This window comes from Alexandromys fortis, unplaced genomic scaffold (assembly GCF_014885135.2).
Source record: "Alexandromys fortis isolate MF-2015 unplaced genomic scaffold, M_Fortis_MF-2015_v1.1 scaffold_100_1_3062724, whole genome shotgun sequence".
NCBI classification, from domain to species: domain Eukaryota; kingdom Metazoa; phylum Chordata; class Mammalia; order Rodentia; family Cricetidae; genus Alexandromys; species Alexandromys fortis.
In genome coordinates, this window is record NW_026067992.1 from 1,908,808 (window position 1) to 1,927,147 (window position 18,340).

Below are 18,340 nucleotides of genomic sequence, written 5' to 3' on the forward strand. Positions count from 1 at the left end.
AGCACTCTGCCTCAAGCAGTCAAGTGCTGAGCTTCCATGAACATGGATGACATGGACTGGTCTAAGTCAGAAAGGCTGTGGCCATAATCTAATTACTAGGCAAGAGGACTCTATGCTGCTGAGCATGTCTATTAGTGGTTGCTTCTCCTTTTCTTCTGGAATATACCACAGTGTAGAAATGAAAGTCTTTGCACATCCTTGGAGAGCTTTATGCTCTTAGACATTACTTGATAAACATTAATTGGTCAGGTCTTTTACATTTCAAATATATTCTGTTGTAATTGTCAATGAAAATTTGAGCCAGTTTCCATCAATTCTCTATGCAGCTATATTGGGTTTCTATTAGTAAGAAAGATAATTGAAGTCACTTTAGGCTTTTCTTTTCTGTGTACAAGAGCACCTTCCTTCCTTCTGGGTTTCCAAACTATTCTTGCTATGTACAACCTACCAATTTAGTATTCACTAGTCAAGTTGTGTATATTATCTTTATTTAAAAGATAAAAAGAAGCACAATAGCTCTAGGTTATTCCTATTTTATAAATAATTATTTATTTAAATCAATTAAGTAAAATGTCCAAGATCACAAATTTAGAAAAATACAACAGTGAGATTACAATCCCAGAAACCCAGTGTTGACTGAGTTTTCTGTCCTGCCCAGTTTCCACAGTCATTAAGTCTTAAAGAAATCACACAGAGGTCTACATTAATTATAAACTGATTGGCCTTGTATCTCAGGCTTATTATTAACTCTTATAACTTATATTAGTCCATAATTCTTGTCTGTGTTAGCCACGTGGCTTGATACCTTTTTTCAGCGAGTCAGTCACATCTTGCGTCCTCTGCATCTGGGACATGACTGCAGACAGAAACTTCCATCTTCCCAGAATTCTCATTGCCCCATCTATATTTCCTGCCTGGCCAATCAGTGTTTTATTTTAAAAGTACAAGAAGCAAATCTTTACAGTGTAAAACCATTGTCCCATAGCAACCCAGAGCCAGTGCATACGCACCTACCACTACATTATACTGCCCTGCTATTGGAAATAAGCTGTGAATGCCCCAACTACCCAAGAAGTCACTGATGATCAGACAACAATCTTGAAATGTTGTACTCTGTATTAGTTACTTTTCTGCTGCTGTGATCAACTACAGTGAGCAAGGCAATTTACAGAAGAAAGAGTTTAATTTGGTTTATGGTTCTCTAGAGCAAGAATCCATCATGGTGGTGACAGAATGGAAGCAGACAGCAGGAACAGAAGGCTGAGGACTCACATCTTGAACTTCAAAAAGAAAAGAGAGAAAGAATCCAATGTAGAGCAAGGCCTTAGACTCTCAAAGCCCACTTCACACCCAGTCACATTCTTCCTTCAGCTAGCCAGCACCTCCTAAACCTTCCTAAGCACCATCATTAACTGCAGATCAGGTATCCAAATGCCTGAAACTATAGGGCTATGTCTCACTCATACCACTATAGACCATGATAAAAATCACATAGTAAGCTGGTTTTAAACCTGGCAGAATTAAGACAACTGTTTATGAAGTGATATAAAATTACATATTGAAAATGTGTACATGGTACCAAATGTAGTACCGTGTTCAAACTGAGTTGAAATTATTAAGAATGTGTTGTCTTTTGTGCCTGTTATTTTTGTTAATAAAAATAAAAAGGGAAAATTAATTTCAATATAGAGGCTGAATGTATTTTTACAAAAACATGAAGATGCAATAATTTTAGAAATAAATAACTCAGTGAGTCACCCAGTCCTACAGTTTGCTGCCCACAGGAAGTGACCTTCCCTAGTATATATAGACACAATGAGTAGACAATAAAAGACATGCCATGCTAAAGGAAAACACTAGCAGACAGGAGCATCTATACTTAGATCAGATAAAATATACTTTGAGGTAAACTCTACAAAGAGACAAAGAAAGAAACCAATTCAACAAGGACATATAACAATTATATACATTTATAATATATAAATAAGGTATAAAATGATTATATACTTATTATTTTTAATACTTTCAATTTTCCACTATGCAAAATAATTAGGGATTCATTATTTCCAAAGTTTTTGACAATGAAATTGTATGGGTTTCCCACAAATACATACACACAAACACACACAAGTTTATAGTTGTTTTTATTTTGGAAATTGGTATATCTACTGATGTCTAACAGGTACATTGTTAGTTTGATAAACTAAACTCAATCAATAATATAATGAAGTCGGTTATTTATTGACTTTTTCATTACACAGATAAGAAAACCAAGATATGAATAACTTGTAGGCTTGATTTTGGTTAAAAATAGCTCCAGCTTAAAACCTTATATGGAAAGTGCTCCAAACCGTTTAAGAACACCAACACTTAATAGTAGCTATCTCCATTCATAGATTTTAGCTTCAATTAATACCCTACCGTGGAGAAAGGGGACATGATGGACAGAGCTTGAAAAATGACTCTGCAGATTGAGCACCAGTTGCTTTTCCAGAGGACCCAGGTTCAGTTCCTTGCAACCTCATGACAGCTAACAACTAGCTGTGATTTCAGTTCCAGGAGATTCAACAGCATCTTCTGGCCCCCTCAGGCATGTAGTACACAGATAAATATGCAGACAAAACACTCATATACATCAATAGAATAAAATAGAAGAGAGAGGGGGAAGGAGAGAGAAAAAGAAACAGATGATAAATAGATGATAGATACATAGACGATAGACAGGTAGATGAAAGATAGATAGATGATAGACAGACATATAGATGATACTAGATAGATAGATGATGGATAGATAGATAGATAGATAGATAGATAGATAGATAGATGATGGATAGATAGATAGATAGATAGATAGATAGATAGATAGATAGATAGATAGATAATAGATGGGTAGATAGAAAGAAAGAAAGAAAGAAAGAAAGAAAGAAAGAAAGAAAGAAAGAAAGAAAGAAAGAAATGAAGCTGTCCTGTAAGGATGGGAGGTATTGTCTTATCTCCTCTGACATGATTTTCCACACATTTTGTAAGTACTTCAGTGTAAAATCATAAGCTCTGATGGAACCTTACTCTAGACACATTTCATTTATTAAATTAGTAATGAATAAAGTGCAGTTTTATGAACTATTTCTATCATTGGTAATTTGCTATTTACTTGTCTATTTCTTCTCAATCAAAACTTAAGATGAAAGGTATTCTAGCCATAAACCCGTATTTTAAAAGGAAGGGTTTTATTTTTTTTAAATAATCTCTCCATGGTCTAATTATAAAACATATACTTAGAAGATGCTTTTAAAAAAGAAATGTGAAATAAATTCACTTCAAGCAATTAGGCATATAGCTGTTTAAACAGGTTGTTGTTGGGTGTTTTATTTTTAATATTCAAGAGAATCCTTATAAGCCTGAAAACCCACTGCTTCTACCACTACCCCCTGACAGACCCCACACTGCATGATGAGTGGGCTGTTCTTTTGTGAAGTAGATTAGCCCTAGGTGGTAGAAAGCCAAAGGGTGCTATTTTAATATTGTGATTGTTTTTGTTTTCTTCAAACATCTTTGCCTTTAATCCCATTCCTGTGTCGTATTTTTTCCCAGCTAAAGATCAGTAATTCTTACACAGATAACATGATAATCATCACCACATGCCCATTCCCCTTCAGTCCTTCACTCTCTGGTGTTGCGCATAAGGACGGCATTAATAAGGGGTTGCTGATACATCTACTGGGTGCACTGACTTGGTATTAAAGTCCATTGCTAAGTACACTGAACAAGCCTCTACTTACTTGGATTGTCTCTAGAATTTACCACAACAGCACTAAAGAGCATTATTCTGAGAAGTGACACCCCAGATTTAAACTGTCTTCGGGTGACCTCCCCTGCCAGTATCGGATAGAGAGCAAAAGACTCTTTGACAAAGAAAAAGATACAGCCACCTCAATTTCTCCTCCCTCCTCTTTCAAAAGCTCTCTACTCAGCTCTTGCAAGTGATTGAGTAATTAAAATCAAATTATTCCCCCTTGAAAAATTGTGCGTGCGTGCATGTGTGTGTATGTCTGTGATATGCATGTGTGCACCTGTATGTTATCCAAAGACTTTAAGTTTCCAAAACTGGGTACTGGAGAATGGAAGATATTACCAAAATATTTATTTATTGAAATCCGTCCCTATGAAAGTATTAAGTTTGAATTAGGAATACTAATACCTTTCTAACACTTTTTTGATGGGGAAAGAAGATTATAATGCTTTTCACTCTCTCCTCATTGTGGGGCAATTACATGCCATCTGCTTTCTTTGTTAGTTATGCAATTTTAAGACCTAGCAGAATAGCATAGATTGAGGCATCTCAAACAATGATATGATGACCATCTGTGGGGTTCTTAAAAGCCACAAACCTCCAAGTGACCTCATTAAGTCTGAGTGTGTCCTAAGTAGGTACAATTTTTTAAGCTGTCCAAATGAGCCCGGTGCTCACCAAATGAGGCTGGATGCTCTGAACTAAACTGGGTGTTAAATTACTCAGCTTATTTTGATCAAGTTTGGTCACAGGCAGTTTAATTTTATTTTTCGATTATTGTGATCCCTGCACTGGATGAAGTTGAGTGATTTGTTCCTCTGACAGTGTATATGCAAAGAAAACTCTTGCCTCAGAAGGGATAAGAGTAAGTTTATCCTGGAACCAAATGTGTGTGACCATGGGCCAGGGTCACAGTTTAAGTTCCCTTAAACTCCTTATTCCAATGTGGTAAGAGTTGGATGAAGTTTTAACAGTGACAGGAAAAGAGCGTCATAACTTAAGAAACCTTTCAAACACGTTGTTAGAGACATTACATAAAGTGGGAAAAGCAAAGCAGAGACATCCCTGCTACTGTCTTGGGTGCTCTCTGACAATACAGCCTTTGGTTAGGAACCACTAAGGGCTTTCATACGTTAACGCATTCCAAAAGGCTTCACCTGTTAGTCGTAAGAATGTCAGGTCAAATACGAGAGGGCACAATGGTTATTAACGGGGGTAAGGATGCCCCAAGGGAAATTCTAATTAGGCTGTGGACCTGAAACTTTCGCTGGCACTTCTGCTCGGTTCACCAGCCTTGTAGAAAGTTCAGTGGAGTTTTATTCCCTTCAGGAACTTTCCATCACAGACACGATGAGCATAACTATCCAAATCATGTTGCAATTTGAAATTCATCACTGTTACTTAGATAGACGTGTTTTAGTGCTAGGATAATTACTACATGGATCAGGCAGGTGCCATGCCAATTATTTTACTAACTTAATCAACAAAAAAAGGTGTAACCTAAGAAACACCAAACTAACCAAGAATGAGATGGTCTAGTTCTGATTACTTTTAGCAATTGCCTGCTAAGTAATTTTGAGGAAATGATTTTCCTTATTCAGTCTTGACCACTTTTGAGAATGAAGTCAGTTATAAATTTCATCTGCTTCATGGAAATAAAATGAGGATTAATCATGGTAAGAAGGATCAGTGCCTCAAAAGTTTCCATATTAAAAGCAAAATGCCTTTAAATTTTTTTTTACAAAAAATGTACATTGCCTTATCTTCTGTCTTCAAGAAATGATAAGAGGTAAAACATTTGATGAAAATAATCTTGAGATTGTAGAGCAGAGAATCCCTCCTACAGCTACACAGTGAGTCACCAAAGAGAAGTACACACTGGGCTTCTAAAGTTCAGAAGCTCCAACTGGGAAAATGAAAACATATGTGTGTGTGTGTGTGTACACATACATATACACATATATGTATATATATAGCACACACAAATACACAATGCATATATACATATATATATGTATACACACATATATATAAACACATGCATGCCAAAACACACACACACACACACACACACATATATATACATTTATATAATCATCTGGAATAGCTAGATGGTTCATATACAAAGAGTCTCTTTGGGGCTGACCCATACTATAGATAAATACAGAAAGTATTAATAATATTTATTAATTTTTTATAATAAAATATAGACTTCCCTGGCACAGTATATTCCAGAAAGGATGGTCACACTGACTCTCTGTCTCTCTCTCTTGGTATCTCCCTCCCTTCCTCTTCCTGTCTCACCCACTGTCTTCTTCCCTTCCTCTTTTGAGTTTCCGTTTCCCCACTGTACCTCTTCCCAGCCACTTTCTGCTGGTCTCTGGAATGAAATGTCCCCTCCTCTTCCTGACACATTCTTCACCCACTTCTGTCTTTCTTTGACACGTGAATACTGTTCCTGCTCTATTCAGATAATGACATACATCTTATTTTATTCATAATTTCTCAACCTTTGCAATAAACATTTGAGCATGCTGGGGACTTTCTGTGATCTGTTACCTCCAAACCAGGGTTTAACTCACTCCCAACAGTTCCATCGAGATTCCATGTGACATTAATTAAGGTGTGAAATCGCCTCATGCTAATTGCCCAGTCCCTTCTATGATCTGCTGTTGAGACAGCTGGATATTTTCAATGGTGCATTAACTTACAGAACCACCTAACCTTTCCATTTCTTGGAAATTAGAGAAGGTCAAAGAAGATTCGATTGAACTGTCAGTAATAAAAAATATTAGTCTTATTTCATTTTTCTTGCATAGAAGCTGATAGAAGACAAGAAATAGAAGCTTCATCCAAAACAGAGGCCCTCTGTCTCCATTTGCATGGAGAATTTGTCAGTAACAATTGCAATGGTGCTGTACAATTCATTTAAAAACACTGTAGCAGAGGGGATGGCAGAGGAACGCTGTCATTCTCCCACAGAGATAGTCTGAGGGTAAAAAAGAAACAAAGGGTGCTATGCCCTCTTCCTGCACTTCAATACTGAACCAAAATAAGGGAAACTGCTGGATCAAGGACAGCACAGACGAGCCAGATGTAAGGAAACAAAACCAGTTTCAAACATTCAGATATTATTCCTTCAGACCTTGAACAAATACGGGGATTGAAACTGTTGACAACAGGTGGGAGGTACAGCCAGAAGTACAATTAGAATTGGTTCCATACCAAATATCATTAAGTTACTCCTCTTAAAACTAAAGTTGTATTGGGGGACTGGAGAGATGGCTCAACATTTATTAGCACTGGCTGCCCTTCCAGAGGACGCAGGTTCAGTTCTCAGCACTCACATAGCAGTGACTGTCTGTAATTCCAGTTTCAGGGTTTCTGACTCCCTCACACAGACATACATGCAAGCAAAACACCAATGCACTTAAACTACAAATAAGTACATAAGTAAGTAAATAAAGTGTGGATTAGAAGTATAGTCCACACATCTGTATCCAAATATAATATTTCACATGGTCTCAACCTGTCACAGGGGACACTGGATCTGGGTTTCTGAAAGCAGGCGTGAATCTTGTTTTCACTTAATTTCCAGTTTACGTTTTTTTATTAAAAAAGAAGAAAATGTCATTTTTTGCCTTCTGTTCCTGAAATGGGCCAAGATGCATAACACAAAGGGTGCAGGAAAAACATCCACAGAAAAGTATTTAATGATTGAGGTTCTGAAGCAAATGAGATAGTCATTCACTGTAGCAGAAAGTGTGGGAAATGCCCTCCCCCTAACAATGATGCACTTTGAACTATGACCAAAGAAAGAAAATAGCCTGTTTTGCTAAGAGAGGAAAAAGCTTATTCTGGCTTGGGCTAGGAAAAGGAGCCATGAAATTTCTATTACTACTAGAGTTAGCATCTAGACAGATTCATGGAAATGCCTGTTCCATGTTCCTACTATGATTTTGATGACCTATGATTAGAAATTAACAAGCAAACTCCACATTCTAATTCTGATGTTTGTATGAAATCATCATTGTATTACCATAGACTCTGCAATTGTCATTTATTATGTGGAGTTAATTATTCTGGATTTATCAATTGTTGTGTTTAACTCCTTAAGGTCTAAATTAAGTTCCTTCCAAATGAAAGCACAAAGTAGCTACCTTGATCAAACAAAAGCCACGTTGCAATTGCAGCCACAATTGCTACTTGAAAAGGCCACAGTAGAGACACAGTAGCTTTCAGGTGCATAATGAATCCTGAGCTAGAACTGTTTCTATGAAGCTGCAATTATATTTGGAAGGAACTAAACAATTTAATAACCTTTTCGAATGTGTTTTTTCTGAAAACCACAGCAGGATTCAGTTTGACTGAGTTTTCTCAACTAAGCTGCCTGGCTGCTTTAAAGCCAAGTAAATATTTTTCATAAAAATGATTAAAGATGCTTCTTTCTTCCATTGTATACTTTTAGCTCCTTTATCGAAAATGAGGTGTTCATAGGTTTGTGGGTTAAAATTCGGGTCTTCTATACGATTCCATTGGTCGACTTCTCTGTTTTTATGCCAGTACCAAGCTGTTTTCAATACTGTAGCTCTGTAACAGAGTTTGAAGTCAGGGATGGTAATGCCTCCAGAAGATCCTTTATTGTATAGGATTGTTTTGGCTATCCTGGGTTTTTTATTTTTCCATATAAAGTTGATTATTGTCCTCTCAAGATGACTGAAAAAGCATGGGATAAATCCAGACTCTCTGAACATGGCGAACAATGAGGGCTGATGAGAAGCCAAGGACAAGGGCACGGGGTTTTGATCCTACTTCATGTTCTGGCTTTGTGGGAGCCTAGCCAGTTTGGATGTTCACCTTCCTAGGCATGGACGGAGGGGGGAGGACCTTGGACTTTCCACAGGGCAGGGAACCCTGATTGCTCTTTGGACTGGAGAGGGAGGGGGAGAGGAGTGGGGTGAGGGGGAGAAGGGTGGGAGGAGGGGGAGGGAAATGGGAGGCTGGGAGGAGGCGGAAACTTTTTTTTCCTTTTCTCAATTAAAAAATGTAAAACAAATAAAAATGATTGAATTATTTGATTTTCCCCAGATACTTGTATATTTTTCTGGACGAGCATATTATTTACTCTTCATTTACTATCAAATTTAGACTGGTGCATATTAACGTATAGCGGTCATGGTTTCCAGTTGTAGGGATTTGATAAGTCTGAGACTAGTGAGTCCTGGGCCACTCCTCCCTCACAATTCCTTGTGTTATTTCATCCTGTGTTCATGCTTACCTTCACAGGACAACCCAAGTGGGGATGTTTCTATTTTAATTGTTCGTAGCATCATAGCTAAATTGATACTGCATAAGGAACACAGTTCTAAAATTCTCATTGAATCCCTGAATCCTCTTTCCACCCCTATCTTCTCTCAGTTACATCTCAATTCTCCACTCTTTACTTTCAGTACGGAGATATTTCTGATTATTGAAAAGAGGCTGACGATCCATATGCTAACAGGGAAACTCTGGATTAAATAGTTCTTTTAAAAGAAAATATTTATTTACTTTAATATGTTTGAAGTTCTTTGTCTGCATATATGTAAGTACACTGCATCCATGCTTTGTGGCTGATGAGGCCAGAAGATGGGGTCAGATTCACTGGATCTGGGGTTGCAGATGGTTCTGAACCATCTGCAGAGAACTGAGCATGGATCCTCTGCAAAGATCAGCTAAGTGTTCTTATCTGCAGAGTCATCTCTCCTACCCAGATACGTACTTTTTTATTTATTACTTACACTCAGGGCTGTTAGGATGCTTTTACGGAGAAAATACAAAAAGAGAATTTATCACTTTGAAATTTTGAAATGTAGCATTTCAAGTGTACATTTCAGTGCCCGTACGTTTGTCCAGAACTTACAAACCATCCCTGGAAACCCTCCTGGAACTGTTCATGCTGCAGAACTGAGTCTCTCCACCTTGCTGCAGAACTTAGTCTCTACACCTTTTAAGACTTAGCTCTCCATCTTCTCTCCTCAAGGGCGCTCACAACAGTTCTACTTCGCCTTCATGCATACCATTATCCTAATTTTCTCATAGTGATTCATGCAGTATTTGCTTTTTGAGCTGGGTCATTTGGCGTACCGCCATTTCTTCAAGGTTCCTCCATGCTGTGGCATGTATCGGTATTTCTTTCTTTCAAAAACTAAATAAAATGTAATACATTTGAATATATAGCACATTATATTCATATATTATTCTGTTCATGGTCACTTTACTTCATCTTTTGGCTATTATAAATAATGTGGCTATAATTACAAGTGTGCAAAAATATATTTAAGAGCCTTTTCATTTTATTTACATTTTATCCACATCTAGAAGTGCAGTTGTTGGAGTGTTGGGTAATTCCGTGTCTTAACAATTCTCATTTCTTACTGTGGCTGTGCCACCTAACATTCTCAGCACCAATGCCCACGAGTTTCAGTATCACCACATACCTGCCAACTTTGTTGGTTTCTACTTATTCTTTTCAGTACATCCGTGTGATATTTGTTTTCAAAGCCATTTCTTAGTGACAATAGGAATATTTAGTAAAAGTAAGGCCAACTTGAATATTAATTAACATGCAACAATAATATCGTAAACCTTGTCTAATATCATTTAGTCTGTTGAGGCTTGTCTAGATCAGAACTCCTGACTAGACATTCACTTTCGGGTTGTGCCACTGCTCACCCCTTTATATTAGGGAAATCATTTCTTTTCCTTTATGTTTAAAATATGAAGATAATAATTTCGTATTATGATGATCACAAAATGATTCTAATTACTGAATAGGACAATCCATTTAAAGTGGCTCTGAATACTTCAAAATGACAGCCTTAGTTGTGGGATTAACAGTTTATATTTTGATTTAGAATATATTTGTCGGACGCCTTGTCCTTTGCCACTTCTTAAATTTTGTTCTATCGTTTATTTTGAAGTTTTCAAAACTGGGCTCAAAGACAGTTATCAAAGCTAGCGGAGGTGGCTCTTATCACACTAAAGAGTGCTTGTCCTTTCCAATGTCATTGAATTCAATTGCACTCTGTAAAGTACTTTCTATTCTACATTTTGAGAGCTAGAGCCCTTTACTTGTTACAGTCTAAAGTTAGATGGTTTGCTAGGTTCCAGGACTTGTAAATGATGATGAAAAAGTAATGGTGTAATAGTGTTTTCTCTTTCTCTCTGTCTCTCTCTCTTTCTCTCTCTTCCTCTCTCTCCCCTCTCCCTCCCGTCTTTCCTCTTTTCCTCCTCCCTTGCTCCTTCCATTTTCTGTATTTGCATGTAATTCCTAGATTTTCTTACAACTTAAAGTGGATACTTTGTGAACAAAAATGTAGAGAATGAAATGTATTTGATGTGTAGGGTGAAGGAAAGACAGTCAGTTCTTTCAGTGAACTGGAAAACATACCTCTTAGTCATTTGGTTTATTAAAACCCTGAATTTTATTATTTAATTTAATAGGACATAAAATAGGATGGCTGAATTACCCTAAAAATTTTATCTTCTGTTGTAACATCATTATTGAGTTTTACTTTGATAAACTGTAAAATTTCTTTGCAGATTCTATTTCAGGATGGTTACTAAGGTTCAATTATTGGAAAATTTACCTGCAGTGCTAATTTTGGTACTAATATTTGTGTGTTTCTACTTGAAATACTTTATATCTGTGTGAGAAATAGTAAATACATAAAAAGTTAACAGGAAGAATCTATATAATGAGAACAGAAGGGATATTGCAATTATAGGAAGCTCAAATATACATATGCATTGTTTTAATGGTTATCCAGCACTACCACACCTAATATGATGTTGAAATTATCTATGCCCCAGTATTTTTTCTGGGTATTTAAACACAAACTTTCTTTTTATGCATTGAGATTACGACTTAAGTGGTCTGTGTCGAATCCTGGAGACTGGGTTTTCACTGTCTAATAGGTGATGGAGTTTAGAAAACTGCTTCCTGGCAGCCTGGGGATTGCTTTCCAATGGAATCACTTTATTACCTTTGAACTGCCCTGTACATTGGTCAGCTGTAGATAAGTGGATATATAATGCACAGATAGAAGTTTGCCTTCACCTTGGAGATTTTGGTACCTGCTCTACTTTCCTCATGACAGAAATACAATTAAGATCAGGGAGGGGAGCAGAGAAAAATGTAGAGCTCAATAAAAATCAATAAAAAAAAAAAGAGCTAGTATACTGAAGGGACTTCAATGATCTACTAGGCTATACTATAAGAATTTTCCAGGATATTTTGTTGTTGTTGTTAAAGATAGGAAGGTGAATTACCTATTTACACCGCTTGACTATATCGGAATCCACTCTCTGGGCTATTTGTGCATAGCTTACCTATAGGTTGCACTTTCCCACTTCAACCAGTGGCATTTGGAGATATTAGAAGCATTCGTGGAAATAATTGAAATGCTTAAACATGCCATTCAAAAATAGATGTGTGATACTCTTGTATACGACATTTAAAAGCATCTTTCATAGCTATATTCTATATTATTCAGAGAATGACTATCATATTTTATCAGCATCACCTGGTAGCTTAGTAAAAAGTAAAGAATCCCAAACTCACCACAGAACCTATGACCTGTAAGTCATATAATAACAATATCCCTATTTCATAAAAGTGCACAGTACTGCACACTACTAAATACACTTGGGAAAAAAAGCCTATCTCTTGGCTGAACAAATGCTTGCAATTTTTAGTCTTTGTTTTGGAAGTAGTGGAGTAGCTTAGACCAGAACAGTTTATTCTGCATTCTCTAAAACAAGTTATCTAAAATCTTAATAAATGTCATTATTTTTACTTTTCTTGATCCTTTCAGATATTGGCTATCTATTCATGCTGATGAAATTGCTCTTTTTTTCAGCCATAAAAGTGTGTCTGAATTGACAGTCAGTTAGCAGCTAAGACAGCCCGTGGACCAAATAGTCCAGCTCCCGATGATATAAACATCCGAGTCTTACCCAACAGAAGAAACTATTTGATTTTTAAAACAACATTCAAATTTCTGAACCATTATGGTGATGATAGTCAGAATAGACAGTTCTTATTTCAAGAAGGAAAGTAACTCCTGATCCTTTGGTAAAATATGCCTGTGTACATACATCTCTATCATAACAGCCCAGGGAGGCTAAAAGACTCACTGTGATTTATCTTGTAGGACTGACTATGAATTGGAAAATCCTACTTATTCTAAGCACTAATTGAGCTAAAGCCTTGATAACTCTCAGATGACAACCTTGGTGCCAGACAAAGAAGAGAGGATGTACTTAATCTTATGTAAATAACCACATTCCTTATTGGAAAATAGCTAACAGTCCATGGGCTCCGTGCCTTAGTTTAGGTGAAGGAAGTCTGGGACAATTAAAGAAATATATTGATGTTATTCTACTTCTCTATCTTCATCCAGATATCACTGCTGATAGAGGGTGCCCTGAAAATTCTAAATATTCTGAACGTTCTAAATCAAACTGGGAAGTTCAGTGAAGTCAGGTCTATTTTGATTGTCATAAGTAATTTTTTTTTTTGTAATTTTGCTTTCCAGTGTGTATGTACAGAGAACCGTCACTACATGAAATTGGAGAAAAGCAAGGACGTTCGAGGAAAAGTTCAGGAACACCCACCATGAATGGAGGCAAAGTTGTGAATCAAGACTCTACATAGCTGAAAACTCATCTTATTCTTCCCTTTCCACCCTCTCCCTTCTCTTTCCTTCCCTTTCCCCATTTTCTCCAATAAATTCACCCCAACAAAAGAAAAATAATAAAATGGCATCACAGGACTTAGTAGCTGAGATTCTGCACTCAAAAATCTTCCTTTGTGTAGGACAAGAAAATTGAACCAAAGCTTGCCTGTTGCAATGTGGTAGAAAATTCACATGCATAACAATTATCTTACATAAAAGCAAAGAAAAATGAATCAGGACACTAAAGTTAACTGTGCTGTTATTAACAGAGGGCTAATTGTAAATAAAGACACAGCTGTAATGCAGACAAAATACAGTCACTGAATGGATGGAAAAGGTTTCTAGAAAGCCACTTAGAAGATGTTGTTGGACCTTAAATCCTTTTAAGTTCTAGAGAATTCTGTGATGTGCAGTTTTGTTTCATGTTTGTATTTTCTTTAGACTTCTGTAAATGATACACAATCACCTCCTGTTTTCAGGATATCATCTCAATCCTAAAATTGAACTTGTCAAAATTATATTCTTCTATTGTCTATCAGACATATATCTAATGTCTATCAGTCAGGGGCCATTTAGTATGAAGAAAAGTTTTAAACATTATTCTTGATGTTGACAATATTTTTTTTATTTTAGAAAATGAAATTTTGTGTTGAATTTAATTATATTAGCTCTTTTAATTTCTTTTGTAAAGAGTTTCTCCTAAGGGAATATCGTATTTTTCTCTGGGTATTGATCTAGGATTTCACTATTTTTTTTTTAGACATTTAGGGAAAAGGGTTTTATTGTATTTCTGAGGAGGTATAAAAACCCGCTGCCATTGCTGTATCTGGTGAAGAAGCACTGGCTTCTAGCCTTTTCCATTCAGTCTTACTGTTGATTTGTGGGTACTTTTGAGTGTGTATGTGCATATCTAGCTGCCATAGAAAGTTGTTCTTTTTTGCCATGTCTTGCAGCAGGGAAGAAGGAAGGTGGGTTTTACCTGAGGAATAGGGCTGGGATATCAAGTCAAAGCAAATTTAATCGCCTTTTTATGTTTCCAGAATTTTGTGTGTAGACTGCTTTCCAAACTCTATGAAAAACCGGGAGACTTATTAGTGAAATTCCTGACTTACCATATATGAGGGCAGTAGTTCGCTTGTATTATCCACATTGACAAGTCTAGTTTCTGTGTTCTAGAAAACAGAAGATAACTAATTAAACATGGAATGTTCAAGGGACTGTGAGAAAAAAAATTAACAGCTTTGATTTCAATAGACAGAGTTTTGGTGGTGGGTTTGTGTAGTGAAAACGAACTCCATGTAAGAGCAAGCAAACACACTGTTAGGATTACTGAAGGACTAGGAAACGTTAACAAAGGCATGAAGTTATACCATGGCATTGGAATTACTAGATCTACTTAGGCCTGGAAACCTGAATGATATAGAAACATCCAAATTCAAACAAAACAAACCAGAACGTTTAAAATGTTTGCAGATTTATGGGTATCATAATGAGAAGACTCAGCATGTAACTTTTTCCTATATATCTACTGTCCAGCATGTATTACTCCAACTATGACTTCCTAAAATGCACACTTTGCAGAAGATCTAGGTTCTCACCTCAAACCTTTCCACTGGTTGCTGTATTCTTTTAAGGTCAATGTAGTGTCTCCCCTCTACACAATCATTATTCTTCAGTGTGATTCTTGTCCTATCAAGTATCCTATTTATGTTCTCGGAACAATGACAGGAAATGAACTGGAGGAATTTTCCTATAAAGCTAGGAAGAATAGCAGTTATGCACAGAGGTCAGGCTTTTAAAGACATTTGAAATCAGAATATAAGGAAAGTAACAGATACATTTAATTTTTATATAAGGAATATTGCTTTCTAGGGAAAGAGAATAACCATGTAAAGACACAAAATCAGAAGATGTATTCATTGTCACTGCTGATCCAACTTAATTATAAATACACCTGTCACTTCCAGGACCAAACACGTCCCAAGCACAAGGCCTTATTTTCTTTGAAACAAAATAATAAATAAAGAGGCTTCAACAAAAATGGGTCATGGGATCTTCTAGGGGGAAGCGCCTGGAGGTCTAAAGGTGATATGTTTACTCAACCATAATGCAGTTGAGGGCCCACAGGAAATGCAATTGGTGGAAGTCACAGTTGCCCATCTCACCGATGATTTCATGATAGAAATTCAATCATGTTGTTTATGAAAATATAATCTGATATCAATCTCTAATAAAATCCCTTCTCTATTTTCAGTGGTTGTCAATCATTCATCATACAGACACACCTTTGTCCCCATCCCATCAGTAGATAAAAAGACCACTCCATTTGTCTTCAGTTTTCCCTCCACACTGTGCTTATAGCAAATGTAATGTGTTTTGGAAATTAACTTTGCTTCCTTTACAACTGATTTCCAGAACAAGTTGAAAGTCTTACATTTTTTTCTATTCATAAACCAGGAAAAAAGTGTGGTTTAGGGCACGGGGCGAACATTTGTTTACTCTCTGGTTGCTTTGTAAATACATTAAAACCATAGATAGAATCAATACTCACTGCCTTAAGTCTTAAAATACATGAAGAAATATAAGCATATAACTATCCAATTTTACTTAAAAACATGAGCCAGTGTCTATGGTTGTCTTTCAGCTTTTTTTTCCAAGTATGGCAGTTCTTTACTGTGCTAGTCTCTGTACTCCTTCCTGACTTCAACTCATCTATCACCTGGTTTTCTTTCATTTCAATAAGGATTTGCTTCTTGTTGCTTCCAAAACGATGCAAGACTATATTTCCAGGGAAGAACTCCAGTAGAGAACTCTAGGAAACCTTATGTTTTGACTGAATGGTCTTAATCATGGAAACAAAATGCCGCGAGTCTCACAAAATGGCTTTTTGGTCAATATTCTGTACTTGATATTTTAACTAGATGTTTGAGGCCTAGAAACAAATGGTGCTGAAGTTCCACCTGCTAACGTTGAGACCTTGTGCTTCAGAAGACTAAACACAGTGAGCCACTTTTTTCCTGATCATAGTGATAGTTTTGGTTTTGAATTATATATGTGAAGTTCATAAAACATTTTTAGCCATTAAGGATTGGCACAGTGACTAGACACCCATGTACTATAATGCGATTCTTTATGGACCTCATTCTTATTCAAACACCTATACAGAATAACTCTTCTACCTAGGAAAATGGCAATCCTGCTGCTAGGTATTTTTTCTCAGTTGACGATTCTGTCATGCCACAGAGAAGTGTTGAGAGTATTGAAACAAGAGGAAGGGATGGAGTGGAACTTGGTTGTTGTGTTAAATTGTCTTTAGGTCCAGTCTGGGACCCCTGGTTGCTTAGATAAGAAGCATGACTACTTTGACAGTGATTTGTGTTTTAAAACATCAAACCAGAAATAGAAATTCTATCCTCATACCCTGGTGTTTAGTATACAAAACCTTGCTTTTGGGAAGACTTCCCATGAAGTTGCTTGATTTCTTCTGCACAAGATGAGACACAGTCAAGCTTAAAAATTCCTGTTCATTTTAATGCCATTAAAGGTTGGATTTATTACTGTGTCATAGATTGTAAATAGCATTTTTAAGCCAGAATCACATTTAAAACTGTGGATTGTTCTACAAATATATATGTGTATATATACATATGCTTCTGAAATGAGGATATATTATATAAAGTTTTTATTTGATCTGTGGACTTTCATTAGGTAGTCAAAAATAAAGAGATTTGAATGCAAAACTTTATATATATAAATGTATATTTCTAATGATAGCAAAAATTGCCACTTTATAAGAAAAAGAGTCAAGTGGGAACAATACTAAAGCACATGCTCCTTCAGAATGTTGATGAGTTTTAACCCCCTCTGATGCAGTGATAATACTTTAATGTCAAACATTTCTTGGAAAGCTATAATTCCCAATAGAAATCCTAACCTGAGGTTTGATAGATGGTTGAGAGATGGGGAGAGGAAGTGAAATACTGATCTTTATCAGGGCACTTTGGAGACCATATTTAAAACCAATATTTAAATCCAGATTGAGTGTAAATTGCTAATGTCCAGGGATGATATATTGCGCTTCAATGACAAATAAAAGCAGAAAAGAGAATACTTACCATTATAACAGCATTGAACTCATGTAATGAACTTGCATCATTAGTTTTACTAGCTGGAAACAAGGAGCTGTTGTTTCTTTGTCTTTGCTCCAAGCACAATTTAATGGCAGTAGCATTCATTTTACTCAAAGTCGTTTAAAAATCTGAAATATATAGTAACAAGTACAGTCATTATTAGCTCCATTTCAAGGTTAACTGTTATAATCTTAATAAATGATTGACACTCAGCTGTTAATAAACATGTTATATGAGAAACCAAGCAGATTAATATTTGTTTTCATTAAAGCACAGTTTATTTAAGTCATTGGTTTTTTTTTTTTGAGATCAGCTTTGTAAACTGTTTATACATCTCAACCTTCCTGAAGTGAAAAGAAATTAAAATCTTGAGATCTCATGCATGTAGAGTATTGGCACTTTCTTTAAAAAAAATTAAACTTCACTGAGAAGTCTCTCTTTTTCTTTTAGTGTGTCTATGCTAAAATGCGTGGCTGAAAAAGTGTGTCATGTACAGAAAGACATGGCTTTACAGATGGGAAGTCAATTCGATTTTATTCAACATTCAAAGCTAAATAATACTTTCTAATTGCAAAGCTACCTATGGTGGCCTGACACACGCTCCTCTAAGGGTCAAGAACTGGAGGACATAACCTTTAATTCATTATTCATCACCTTCTACCTAGGCACTTGGTTGAGTTCAAGGATGATAAAATGAT

General features: G+C 36.2%; 1 protein-coding gene across 3 annotated transcripts in view; it reads left to right on the plus strand.

Annotated features, from left to right (window-relative positions):
* Fgf12 (fibroblast growth factor 12) overlaps nucleotides 1–18,099 on the plus strand; it is a 532,109-nt gene extending 514,010 nt beyond the window's left edge. For all 3 annotated transcript variants that reach the window (XM_050159955.1, XM_050159954.1, XM_050159953.1), the window contains one exon: nucleotides 13,372–18,099. In XM_050159955.1, the coding sequence (XP_050015912.1) occupies nucleotides 13,372–13,490 (119 nt within the window). In that variant the 3' untranslated portion in view covers nucleotides 13,491–18,099. The remainder of the gene's footprint in view (nucleotides 1–13,371) is intronic.
* The last annotated feature ends 241 nt before the right edge of the window (nucleotides 18,100–18,340 follow it).